The sequence below is a fragment of the Meriones unguiculatus genome, chromosome 10, assembly GCF_030254825.1.
Source record: "Meriones unguiculatus strain TT.TT164.6M chromosome 10, Bangor_MerUng_6.1, whole genome shotgun sequence".
In the NCBI taxonomy this organism is placed as follows: domain Eukaryota; kingdom Metazoa; phylum Chordata; class Mammalia; order Rodentia; family Muridae; genus Meriones; species Meriones unguiculatus.
In genome coordinates, this window is record NC_083358.1 from 33332734 (window position 1) to 33345686 (window position 12953).

General features: G+C 39.1%; 1 protein-coding gene across 4 annotated transcripts in view; it reads right to left on the reverse strand.

The window, feature by feature from the left end:
- Rspry1 (ring finger and SPRY domain containing 1) overlaps nt 1-12953 on the reverse strand; it is a 55590-nt gene that overhangs the window by 30744 nt on the left and 11893 nt on the right. For all 4 annotated transcript variants that reach the window (XM_021654977.2, XM_021654976.2, XM_060392193.1 and 1 more), the window contains 2 exons: nt 6893-7394; nt 501-553 (listed from right to left, as the gene is read on the reverse strand). In XM_021654977.2, the coding sequence (XP_021510652.1) occupies nt 501-553; nt 6893-7242 (403 nt within the window). In that variant the 5' untranslated portion in view covers nt 7243-7394. The remainder of the gene's footprint in view (nt 1-500; nt 554-6892; nt 7395-12953) is intronic.

Consider the following 12953-nt stretch of genomic DNA (forward strand, 5'->3'; position numbering starts at 1 on the left):
AACCCTGTTACAGGTGTCTGGTAAAGATCGCTAATACAGGCATCTTTATTTGGAAAAAATTTAAGCTATGGCCTTGATTCTCAGATTATGACTGAAGTAGTTTTAAGCATCTCATTTGTCGCATAGGACTTACCTAAGTCAAGTCAGCACTTGGCTCTGTTTTAGTGTGATACCTAGGATGGTGAAGGACAAATACTTTTCCTCCCTATTCTAGGACAAATACAATCAAATAAAATAAAATAATAAAATAAAAAAAATAAATTTTCTTATCTCTTAATTTCAAATGAAATACAACCATCACTCAGATGGGCATTTCAATATTGAGGATGCAATATATGGTGCCTATTACACCTTTACAGGTGATTTCCATACACTCCGGATGTTTTCTGTTACATATGAGCATTTTGAGAGCTTTTATCTTTAAAAAAGTGGCCATACATTTATTATTATTATTATTATTAATTCATCATGCAGTATTAAAAATAAAAAATTTAAAATACCTGTTTCTGCCATTTCATGTAATGTAATCATTGAATAAGGAGGTTCCTGATCACTGAAAAACAAACATTCAAGACATTAAACTTAGGTAAATGATAATTCCAAATAAAATTCAAACTGGAAGTATGGAGCTAAAATAGACAGAAGAAATCACCAAGAAAGAGACAGAAGAGACAACCAAAACTACAACTGTAAGAACAAATGTCTGCCATATATGCTCTTTCCCAGTAATGGTCTGTGATGGTTCCCAAGCAAGATGAGCAGATAGGGACACAAACAATAGACTCTGTGCCCCGGGGTAGAAGCACAGTCCTAAAGCCAGGGACTAAAGTTCTCAACTTTATTTCTCAAGGCCCAGTGCCAGCTGAAATGTGACAGGAAGGCCAACAGCATCTGTCTCACACTTACCTTAAAGAGGTGTTAGGATGGGAGATGGCAATTCCATTGAGGGCCTAAGAAATTAAGGGCCTACAGATACATTGCATTTAGAAGATTTATTCTGAAAAAAAAAAATCACTATCTTTTTAAACTTCTGAAGATGGTATTAGAAAAATCCAAAAATAAAGCAAAGGAAATTATCTAATACTTCTCTAAAATGGAATGAAATGTCTTAAGGGGTTTTCACACTGTCACTACAGGAATCCTAAAGAAGTGTTTCAGTGGAGCTTCAGTTTTGAGACATTTTCCATCAATCAATGATGTTTCCAATTGCTTAAGGACTCACCTTTTGTTTCTAAGTTTTGGATTTCTGCTTGTGTGCAGGTGTGTGTGTGTGTACACACATGCATGCGTGCTTGTGTGCATGTTTGTGTGTTTGCATATGCATATGTGTGTGCATGTGACTGTGTATGTATGTGGAGGCAAAGGTTGATGTCTTCCTCTATCTCTTTCCACCTTACTTCTTGAGACAGTGTCTCTCACTGCACCTGGAGTTCTCTGCTGCAGTTGTACTGGGTGGCCAGGGAGCACCCTGGCATCCACCTGTCTCCACTCTGGCAGTGCCAGGTTACAGATGCACCTAGCTTTCATGGGTACTGGGGATTCAGAACCAGGTTACTTAGTTTGCCAGGTAATGGTCTTCTCTCATGCTATGCAGCGAGCAGTTTACACCCACTGAGCCATCTTTTCAGCCCTGGATCTCTGTTTCCTACTACTGGAAAAACAAGCAAACAAACATAAAAACTACTGTCTTAAGTCATTTAATCCTTGAAGTAACTCTGAGATATGGAAATTACGCTGTTCATCTTAGATGCTCATTAGGTGCTTATTGTTGGCATACTCCCATGTCTGTTCACAAAATGGGTTGATTATTGCTTAAAAGATGTTTGGGGCCCGTGAGATGGCTCAGAGGGCTAAGGTGTCTGCTGAGCAAACCTGATGTCCCGAGTTCCACCCTCAAATCTTACAGTAGAAGGAGCCTCCCAAAGTTATCCTCTGACTTCCACGTTCCAGGTGCACCCCCACCAACGCTGACCCACACAAATGCTTTCGGTGGGCATGGTAGCACATGCCTGCACTCTCAGCACTCAGGAGGCTGAGACAGGAAGATCTGAGTTCAAAGGCCAGCCTGGGTTACAAAGAGACAGGAGCTCCTGTCTCAAAAGAAAAAAATAAAATAAAAACAATATAACTATTGCTTGCATTCCCAAAGAACAATATGTCAATAATAAAGTCAAATATGCATATAGCTAACATATTTAGAGAAACTTTTACATACATCTATATATTAATGCACATTCTTGCTATTTTTCACGGATATTTTCAATAATTAAAAGCTTATTTAAGTAACTATTACCATATGAAAATACAACAAAATATGGTACTTTCAAGACTTTCAAGGAATACTTTTCTTTTTTTTTTTTTCAAGGAATACTTTTCAAAGGAATACTTTTTAACAGCCAGAAGCAGCTGTAGATTTACATATGGCCTCAAACATAATAGTGAGATCAACATTCTTAAAAATATTTATTTAATTATATAAACCCCTCTCTATAGATATTCTTTCCATCCAGATACAAGCAAACATAAGCTTGAAACTGGATCACTAGAATGATTATCTACTACTGATTACATAGAACTACAATGATATGTAGAGGTGGGTGATGCAGAAAATAAAATTAAGGAAGAGAAAAATAATAAAATGCAGAGCTAGCAACCAACAAGGAAAAGGAGTATTGCAATTGTATGTAGAGGTAAAGGATACAAACACTTCTCTGCGTTCAAAGATAGAGGCCCCATGAAGCAGAAACAGAGCAGACATTTCTGACGACAGCTGAAAGGTAAGCCAGAGGGCTGCTAGGCTGTAGATTAGGAACTGGATGGCAGGCTAGAGACACTCAGCTTGCTAGGTGATAGGACAAAAGCTTCATCTATGGAAGAGTGGAAACATCGAACAAAGTAAATCTGGGGCACAGATCCCTCTCAATGAAAGGAGTTAAGAAAGTTAGATGATAGGGGCTAGAGAGATGGCTCAGTGGTTAAGAGCCCTGGCTGCTCCTCTAGAACACCAGGGTTCAATTCCCAGCACCCACATGGCAGTTCAAAACTATCTGCAACTCCAGTTTCAGAGGTTCCATCCCACTAGGCATGGATATGATGTATATATCTGTACATGCAGGCAAGATATCCATGTCCATAGAATAAAATAAATAAATCTTTAAAAAAGAAAGATGATAATTTGAGCTAGAACTGATATAAAGTGTAAGTTTCCAGTGACCAATAAAAAAAAAAAAAGGCAAAACAAAATGTATGCTGCAGGCCTTAGCTATGTACAAAGTATCAGTAAAGTTTTTTTGGAGGTTGGGGAAGCACATCAGCCCCTTTGAGAATGCATGACATAAAGATATACACACAACTGAGGAAAAACCCAGAAGGAATCTGTAGCTGGGTATGATGGCACATGCTTATAATCAAGCAATTTAAGCGGCTGAAGGAGGAAGATCTCAGACTGTGGCCTGCCTGCCTACATAGTAGTGAGACTTTGTCTCAGGAAAGAGAGGGAGAAAAAGGGAGAGTACAAATTCAATTTACAAACACATAAAAATAACTCATATTAAGATCATTAACAATGTGATCGTTGTGTCAATACTCCAAATATGCAAATGAGAGAAATTTTAAAATTATTTAAAAATAACTATTTGCAGGGATAACTATAAGAAGGACATCAACTGGAGGGGTGGGTGGCACTGAATACTTTTAATCCCAGGGCTTGGGAGCCAGAGGCAGGTGGATCTCTTGAGTTCAAGGCCAGCCTGGTCTACAGAGTTTCAACACAGCCAGGGCTATACAGAGAAATCCTGACTCAACAAACAAAACAAAAAGACATGAAAACAAAAAAGCCTAACAAAAATGAAGAATCAGACATGAAAACGGAAAAAAAAAAAAAAAAAGAATCCAAATATGTCATAAAGAGAAACCAAATGAATTAGAAGAGAACACCAGCAGACACGTGTGGTTTTATGTGCCTGTCCTCTGGCATTCAAGAGGCTGAGGCAGGAAGAAAATCATGAGTTTGAGTTCAGCCTAACCTGCACAGCAAGACCCTGTCTCAAAAAGGGGGCAGGGAGCATATACATACAGGGAAAAATACTGGAGGATTCACTTTTAATACCTAAAATATTCAAAGAAATAATATCTGAGAAACTTCTAGAACCAAAGAACAAAATACAAAGGATTAAGATTAGATAACCACCACAACAAGAAAGCATGTTGTAGTTAAGCAATTTATTTCAAAATCAAATTGTAGAGAACTAGAAACCAATAGCATAAAAACTCTCTTCCTATACTTTACTCCTTCAATCTTTCTTCCCCATCTAACACAGGATTCTCCAAGTTCCACCTGATGTTTAGCTGTGGGTCTCTGCATCTGTTTCTATCTGTTGTTAGGTGAAGTCTCTCAGATGACAGTTATGCTGGGCTCCTGTCTGCAAGCATAGCAGAATATCATTAATAGTGTTAGGTATGTGCTCTCTCTCATGGCATGGGCCTCAAGCCGGGCCAGTCATTGTTTGAACAGTTAAACTGGCAGTTAAACTGGTGATAGCAGTGAGAGCAACAAAAGTGACAGGTCTCAAGCATGGGAGAAGATGAGTACAGTTAGGGTTATCTACTGACCACCACACCTATGTCTATAGCAAGATTGTGCCTGCACTCACATACATGACTGCATGCACACAACACATTCATGCATCATACACACAATAATAAAAAAGAACAATAAAAATATAATAAAATTAAACTATAAACCTGGGTCACCCCTGTAATCCCAGCTACTCTGGAGGCTAAGACAAGAGGATTGCAAGTTCAAGACATGCTTGGGCTGCATACCAAGTTCAAGGTCAATAGTAGTAACTTAACATTAACAAATACAAAAAGCGATGGTGATTAGCTCACTGGCAGGGCACTTGCCTAGTGTCCACAGGCCCTATATTTAAGCCTCTGAAGTGAGAAAAAAAAAAAAAAAGTTACATATCCATATTCATGAACTGTCTGAATTCTGTTTTGCTATCTTTACCAATACACACATATATTTATTTTTCCAATCTCAGAAGTTATATTATCATTTCATGCAGACAGGTTTAAGTAAAAGCTACCTTGTTACTCAAGCATATAGTACTTGCCAATCCCCAACAAACACTACCCCTCTCCCCCATTTTCTGTGTAGCCTCAGCTGTCCTGGACCTCATTCTGTAGACCAGGCTGGACTCGAACTCATAGAGATCTGCCTGCCTTTGCCTCCACAGTGCTGGGATTAAAGACATGCACCAACACCACCTGGTGCACTTGCCTCTTATGTGAATTATGAGCTTAATTAACAAGGACACTTAAAAACTGTTTGCTCATGAAGCCAGTCCTGATGAGACCAGATAAGACTGGGTCAGATGGAAGGAGAGGAGAACCTCCCCTCATTGGACTGGGGGAAGGGCATAGGAGAAGAGGGAGGGAGGGAGGGTGAGAGTGAGAGAGGATGGGGGAGGGGCCACATCTGGGATACAAAGTGAATAAACTGTAATTAATAAAAATAAAATAAAAATTAAAAAAAAACCTGTTTACTTGCAACTTGGAGCTAAGGCTTCTACCTTGCTCCTTAGACACCTCCTTTTAAATACAGCAAAGTCTACTCTGCACCTGTCTTTTCAATGTGCATAATTAACATTGTTGTGGTTTACTTATTTGGAAAGGATAATCTTCCATTATAATTCTATAGTATGAAGGATAACTTTTTAAAGAAAGATTCTTCTTTTCTGTGTGTGTGTTACTGGAGGTTGGACCTCATTAAGAGCTTAATGGATATTAGGCAAGTGCTCTAGCCACTTGAAAATATCCTTAACTCCCAAAATTATTTATTCTTGGAGATCAACAAATACTTCAGTATTGTGTGAAGAGTCTAATATAGCTCTAAGGATTTGTTTGTATATTACAGGTACACAGTGGCGTTTTTTTCCTTATAATTTTTAAAGAACTAAACAAAACTGTGTTTAATATAATTAAATACCTATTATTTTTCTAGCAAGGCATAATGTAGAGAGAACTTAAAGTAACTTAAAAAATAACTCCTATCTAATGAGCATTTCATTTCTTTCTTTTTTTTTTTTGATATAAAGCACCATGCCAGACCATTTATACAAATAACACAAGAATAAAAATTCTTACTAAAAAAGGAAAGGATTAGAGTAGTACCTTGTTCAATGACATAAAGTTAGTAATGGGCTAGATTCGGAATCTAGGTCTATCACGGTCTAAAATTTGTGCACTTACTAAACATCTTAAACTGGACTTTTTTCAGTTTGAACAATGCCCTTTAATTTCACTGTCATTTAGACTGAGATTTTGTTTTTAGACAAAGCAGGAGAAAGAAAACACAGGCCCAGGTGTGCCCTGTAGTTTCAACTTACAATTTCTTCAAATGGATCTAACAGGCTAAACAATAAATAGTAAAATAGGAGAGAAAAGTAAAACTCTCGCTGCCCTTTGTCCTTAAGTGCCCACAAAAGTTGCATGCAGCTATACTGTTGGTAAGACTATTCATCGTGAATATATAGTCAGTGGAAGAGATCAGCAAACACAGTAATGAATCTTCAAGAAAACATTTTTTCATTTCCTACTTAAGCAAGTAATTCAGACTCACTCCATAGTTACTCTACTCCCTCATGAAGATATTTTTAGAGTTTTCTGTACAGAAATGTTCAAACTTTTCCAGACAGGAGTAAATTATAGCAAGTGAAAACATCCAACCTTATTTACTCTGCCATCAGAGGAGAAATAAGTATTCTCTCTTGGCCTATGAGCACAAGGCTTGGCAAATGTATCTTAAAGGAATGGAAGGAGTCCAAGTGGTGGTTCCTGGCAGAACACTTTCCACGACACTGGAGGCAACAGTAAGTCAGATACTTACTTATCTACAAGAGTCCGTATTACTGCCAGTGTGTCCAGCACTAACCCATCCACATTTTGTTTCTTTCTCCTTGGCTCATGTGGTCCTCGGCCTCTCCTTGGAGGCCGAACAGGGTCCCGAGGTTGGCTCCTAGTATCAGCAGTAGGGACTGCACTGTTCTCAGCCTGTTGCTGGTGGGTGTCAGCATTGTCTTCTGCTCCACTGTCATCTCGGCAGATACAGGAATTACCCATAGTAGTAGTGGCACCTGTTGTCCCCAGTAGGTGGGCTATGTGCTCCTCGAGAGTCAACAGCAGACCCTGGCCAAGGCTTCTGCTTGCTAAGAACACAGCCCAACCAAAGACAATCATTTAGATAGTTTTAAATTTTCCGAGTACTGTTTTCATAATGTGGAGTTGAACTTGCATTCTATTCATTTTTAACAACTCAAAGCTGGAGAAGGTCAAATGGCTGATTTCCAACATTATCAACCACCAGGAATGCTGGCCATGCACTGGCAGTTCTACAAGAGAGGAAAAGAGAAAGGAAATTAACACAAGATCTTGGCCACTCAATTACTCAAATTTGCTAATATGGTTTTAATGGTGTTCAGAGCACAATGAAGAATCATCCTTATTTTTATAGGTTTCCAACATAAAGATATCTCTGGATAACAGAACTAACAGTCAATAATTCCTTTTAAATTAAAAACATTATGATTGGTTTTTTTATGTGTGTGTGTGTATGTGTGTGTGAACAAGTGTATGCCATGGCATCAGAAGGAGGCCACTGGTCAATGTTCAGATAGTTCTCTCCTATCATATGGGTCCTGGGACTGAATCCAGGTCATCAGGCTTGCACAGAAAGTGCTTCACCCACTAAGCCATCTTACTAGCACCAACAATTCCTTTTTATCAGGTATTACATATTTTAAACTTGGTTGTTAAACCATATCCTTGTAAGCCACAGGCGTCTAATCAATGTTTAAAAACATAGCTGTAAGTTCTTATCTCTACAGAAATACATTTGACAAATTTGTGCAACATTTTCAAAGGTTCCTTCTGTGATTAAAAAAATGAATCATATCCTTTCTTTATTTAAACATATGGGGCAGTTTAATATGTTTCAAATAAAATACCTAATTACAGATGTCTGTTGCTGAAAAACTTATTATACTAATATCTTAGATCCTGTCTAATAATAAAAGATGTCTTTTATATGATAGAAACTACACTGAATTTCCAAAGGAGGGTCACTCAAGAATTTACAGAAATCAGGGCTAGGGGAATGGCTCAGTGGGAAAGTGTATTTGCTCTACAAGCATGAAGACCCAAGTTGAAATCCCCAGCACTCATATAAAAGGTTGGGCACGCTGTAAACCCAGCATTGGGAGCCAGATCCTGAAAGATCCCAAGTAGCCAGGCTAGCTAAAACAGCCAGTGTCTGGTTCAGTAAAAAGATTCTATCTCAAGACAATAAGGCAGAGAGCAATGGAGAAAGACATTCTATATTCTGCTCTGGCCTCTACATACCCACAGGGGGCATATACACATGTATACCACACACATACACACACACACAGAGAGAGAGAGAGAGAGAGAGAGAGAGAGAGAGAGAGAGAGAATATTTATAATCATGCAAGTAGTTGTAGACCAAGTTTTTCTGTTACATAAGCAGGATTGTTTAGAAAAATGGGAATTCATGATGAAAAGTTACTTTCTTTTGCTACAAAAAGTTATACAAGTTTAAGAGTAAAACATACTATTTCTGCCTGAAAACACTCTAAACACCTTTTGCTCAGCAGGGGCTGGGACTAAAAGGATAAAAACAGGGAAGACACAGTCCTTGCATTCCATGAATCCATGGATGGCTAGTCTCATCCCACACAATGTGCCTGCCATCATAAATACTAGAAACAGCCCTTCACTGATCTGAGAACACGTGATTATGTTCTGGAAAGACAACTCAGAAGTAGGAGGTAGAAAAAAAAGATGGTGGCTAAAAGTAAAAACAAAACAAAATAAACACCCCTAACAATAGGCCAGGTGTGGTAATACACCCCTTTAATCCTAGGACTCAGGAGGCAGAGGCAGGCAGTTCTATGATTCTGAAGCTAGCCTGATCAATGGAATCGAATTGAAGACCCAGAAATAAACCCACACACCTATGCACACCTGATTTTTTAAAAAGGAGCCAAAACCATACAATGGAAAAAGACAGCATCTTCAACAAATGGTGCTGGTCTAACTGGTTATCTACCTATAGAAAAAATGCAAGTAGATCCATATTTAACACCCTGTACAAAACTCAAATCTAAGTGGATCAAAGACCTCAATATAAAACTAATACATAAATCTGCTAAAGGAGAAAGTGGGTAAAAGCCTTGAGCTCACTGGCATAGGAGACAACTTTCTGAGCAAAACACCAACAGCTCAGGCTCTAAGTTCTACAATAAATAAATGGGACCTCTAGAAACTGAAAGGCTTCTGTGAAGCAAAGGACATTATCAATAGAACAAAACAGCAGTCTACAGATTGGGAAAAGATCTTTACCAATCCTACATCTGACAAAGGACTAATATTCAGAATATATAAAGAACTCAAGGAATTAAACACCAACAAACCAAATAATCCCAATTAAAAAATCGGATACAGAGCTAAACAGGGAATTCTTAACTGAGGAAATCTCGAATGGTGGAAAAGCACTTAAAGAAATGCTCCTTAGACATCAGAGAAATGCAAATCAAAATGACTCTGAGATTCCATTTTACACCTGTCAGAACGGTTAAGATCATAAAACTCAAGTGACAACACGTGCTGGCTGAGAATGTGGAGAAAGGGAAACACTTCTCCATTGCTGGTAGTAGGGCAAACTTGTACAACCACTTTGGAAATCAATCTGGCACTTTTTTCAGAAAACTGGGAATAGCCATATCTCAAGAACCAGCTATATCACTCCTGGGTATACAGCCAAATGATGCTCACCCATATAACAAGGACATTTGCTCAACCATGTTCATAGCAGCTTTATTTGTAATAGCCAGAATCTGGAAACAACCTAGATGTCCCTCAACTGAAGAATGGATAAAGAAACTGTGGTATTCCATTTACATAATGGAATACTACTCAGCCATTAAAAACAATGAAATCTTGAGATTTGCAGGCAAATAGGTAGAACTAGAAAAGATCACCCTGAGTGAAGTAACACAGACTCAGAAAGGTACACATGGTACATACTCCCTTATAAGCAGATTTTAGGCATGTAGTACAGGATAGACATACTATAATACACAGACCCCAAGAACATAAGCCCGATGGTCCCAACAGTATGGGAGTAGAAGGTATCTCTGACACAGACTATGTTGCCTGCTTTTTGATCGCTTCCTCCTGATGGGACTTCCCTACTAGGACACAGAAGAGGAAGATGAATTCAGTCTTCAAGTGAGTAGATGAGCTAGATTGTCTGGGTAAGGGAGCTCCCCTAGTCTGAGGAATAGGGGAGAGGGGATATGAGAGGGAGGGTGGGGCTGGGAAGAAAAGGGAGGGCCTATGACAGAGACATGAACTGAATAAATTTTTTAAAAAAGGTGATAGCTAAAAGTAAAAACAAAACAAATAAACACCTCCAACAATAGGCCAGGTATGGTGGTGCATCCTTTTAATCTCAGGACTCAGGAGGCAGAGGAAGGCAGAGCTCTGATTCTGAAGCTGGCCTAATTTACAGAGTGAGTTCCAGGACAGCCAGGTCTAGACAGAGAAGCCTGTTTCAGGAAAAAAAAAAAAAAAAAAAGAGAGAGAGAGAGAGAGAGAGATGAGAATTTTTTTTCTTTAAGGTTTGAGGACATTTAAAATTTTTTTTAAAAGATTTATTATTTATGCAACATGCTGCCTGCACACCAGATCTTACTATAGATGGTTATGAGCCACCATGTGGTTGCTGGGAATTGAACTCAGGACCTCTGGAAGAACAGCATGTGTTCTTAACCTCTGAGCCATTTCTCCAGCCCCCGAGGACAATTTTATTAGAGTTTAAAAAGGAAAAAACCTGGGCCGGCCATCTGTGAATCTCAGCATCTACTTCGGGGAAAAGAAAGGAGAAAGGATAAGGAAACAAAACAAAACAACCCATGCCATTTGAGTTAAGTTGGCATGGAGACAAGCCACATAATGGCTGCCAGTCACATGTGGGAAGGGGGACTTTAAAGAAAGAGTGAGAAAACCTAAAGTACCAGAAAAAAAAGCAGACTTAGGCTCTGGCCAAAATCCAGAAGAAAGAGACAGAAAAGAAGAAGAGTTTTACCTTTTAGAAAGGTGGGCAGACCCAATAGAACCTCATGGTAGCTTGTAGAGAATACCAAAATAGAATCTTTACATACATACATGTATACATACATATATGTATATATACACATATACCTAATTTTATCTAGCACCTAGTACCTAGACGGACAATGTAGGTATGGGGACAGACAGATATTATCTGATCCCAGACTGTTTTCCCCAAACCAGTGAGCTGTCTTTAAAATTTGAAGCTTGTACTTTAAAAAGATATAACTGAATATAGTTAAGAACATGAAGCAATGATTCAGCTAGAAATAGGTTTTTAACATTAAAAAACATACTAAATTCACAAAAAGTTGAATGAAAAGCCTATGACTGTGGAGGCCAGGGCACAATTCCCTCTAGAGAATAGATAATCAAGAATTTTCAGTGCTTAAAAGAGAGAAGAAACCAGAAATAACTTTATACAGTTAAAGGCGTTTTATAAATTATGCTGATTTCTGAGAAGACCAAGTGACATTTAAGAATACATGCTTTAAGCCAGGCCTAGAAGCACATGCACTAAGAGGCTGAGGCAGGAGGATTTTGAGTTATATAGCAAGAAGACTCTCATGTGTGAGTTTGAGTACACACATATTTTGGCTCTTCTCGACCAATAACCCTTGTTACACATCTGCCTCCTTCTATACCAATTAGTAGGCACATGCAAATTCATTTTTCTTTTTTATTATAATATTTTATTTTTATTAATTAGTTTATTCCCTTTGTATCCCACCTGTAGCTCCCTCCCTTTTCCCCTCCCAACCCCTCCCTCTCTCTTCTCCATGCCCCTCCCCCAGTCCACTGATAGGGGAGGTCCTCCTCCCCTTCCCTCTGACCCTAGCCTATGAGGTCTCATCAGGACTGTCTGCATTGTCTTCCTCTGTGGCCTGGTAAGGCTGCTCCCCTGTCAGGGGGAGGTGATCAAAGAGCAGGCCAATCAGTTTATGTCAGAGACAGTCCCTGTTCCCACTACTATGGAACCCACTTGGACACTGAGGGCCATGGATTACATCTGAGCAGGGGTTCTAAGTTATCTCCATGCATGATCCTTGGATGGAATATGTCTCAGAAAACACCCCTGTGCCCAGATTTTCTGGATCTGTTGGTCTCCTTGTGGGGCTCCTGTCTCCTCCAGGTCTTTCTAGCTCCCCTTTCTTTCTTAAGATTCACTGCACTCTGCCCAAAGTTTGGCTATGGCTATGAGTCTCAGCATCTGCATCAATACTCTGCAGGGTAGAGTCTTTCAGAGGCCCTCTGTGGTAGGCTACTGTTGTTTTTCCTCTTTATCTGAGGCTACAAATACTATTCCTTCACTTTTTAGTTTTTGAACAGCATCTCTGTATGTCAAGCTAGTTTGAACTAAGCATGCAGCTCAGGCTGGCCTGGACTCACAGCGATACTCTTTTATGTGACTCAGGAATACTGGGGTTATTAGCGTTAATTTACCAAACTCCGCATCTTCCTGTGCAGTGCATACAGAGCTACTTTACCAATTTATAGAAATACACTTCAGCTAGCTGGGCAATGGTGTCACGCATCTTTAATCCCAGCACTTGGGAGGCAGAGGCAGGCAGATCTCTGAGTTCAAGGCCAGCCTGGTCTACAGTGAGTTCTAGGAAGGGCTATACAGAGAAATTCTAGCTTGAAAAAAGTAAAAAGAAAAAAGAAAAGAAACTTCAGTTTATCCTAGTTTCTTTCTCTTTTTAAAAAAGATTTATTTAATAAATCTTCTGTATACCTGTGTGTTAGAAGAGGGCATC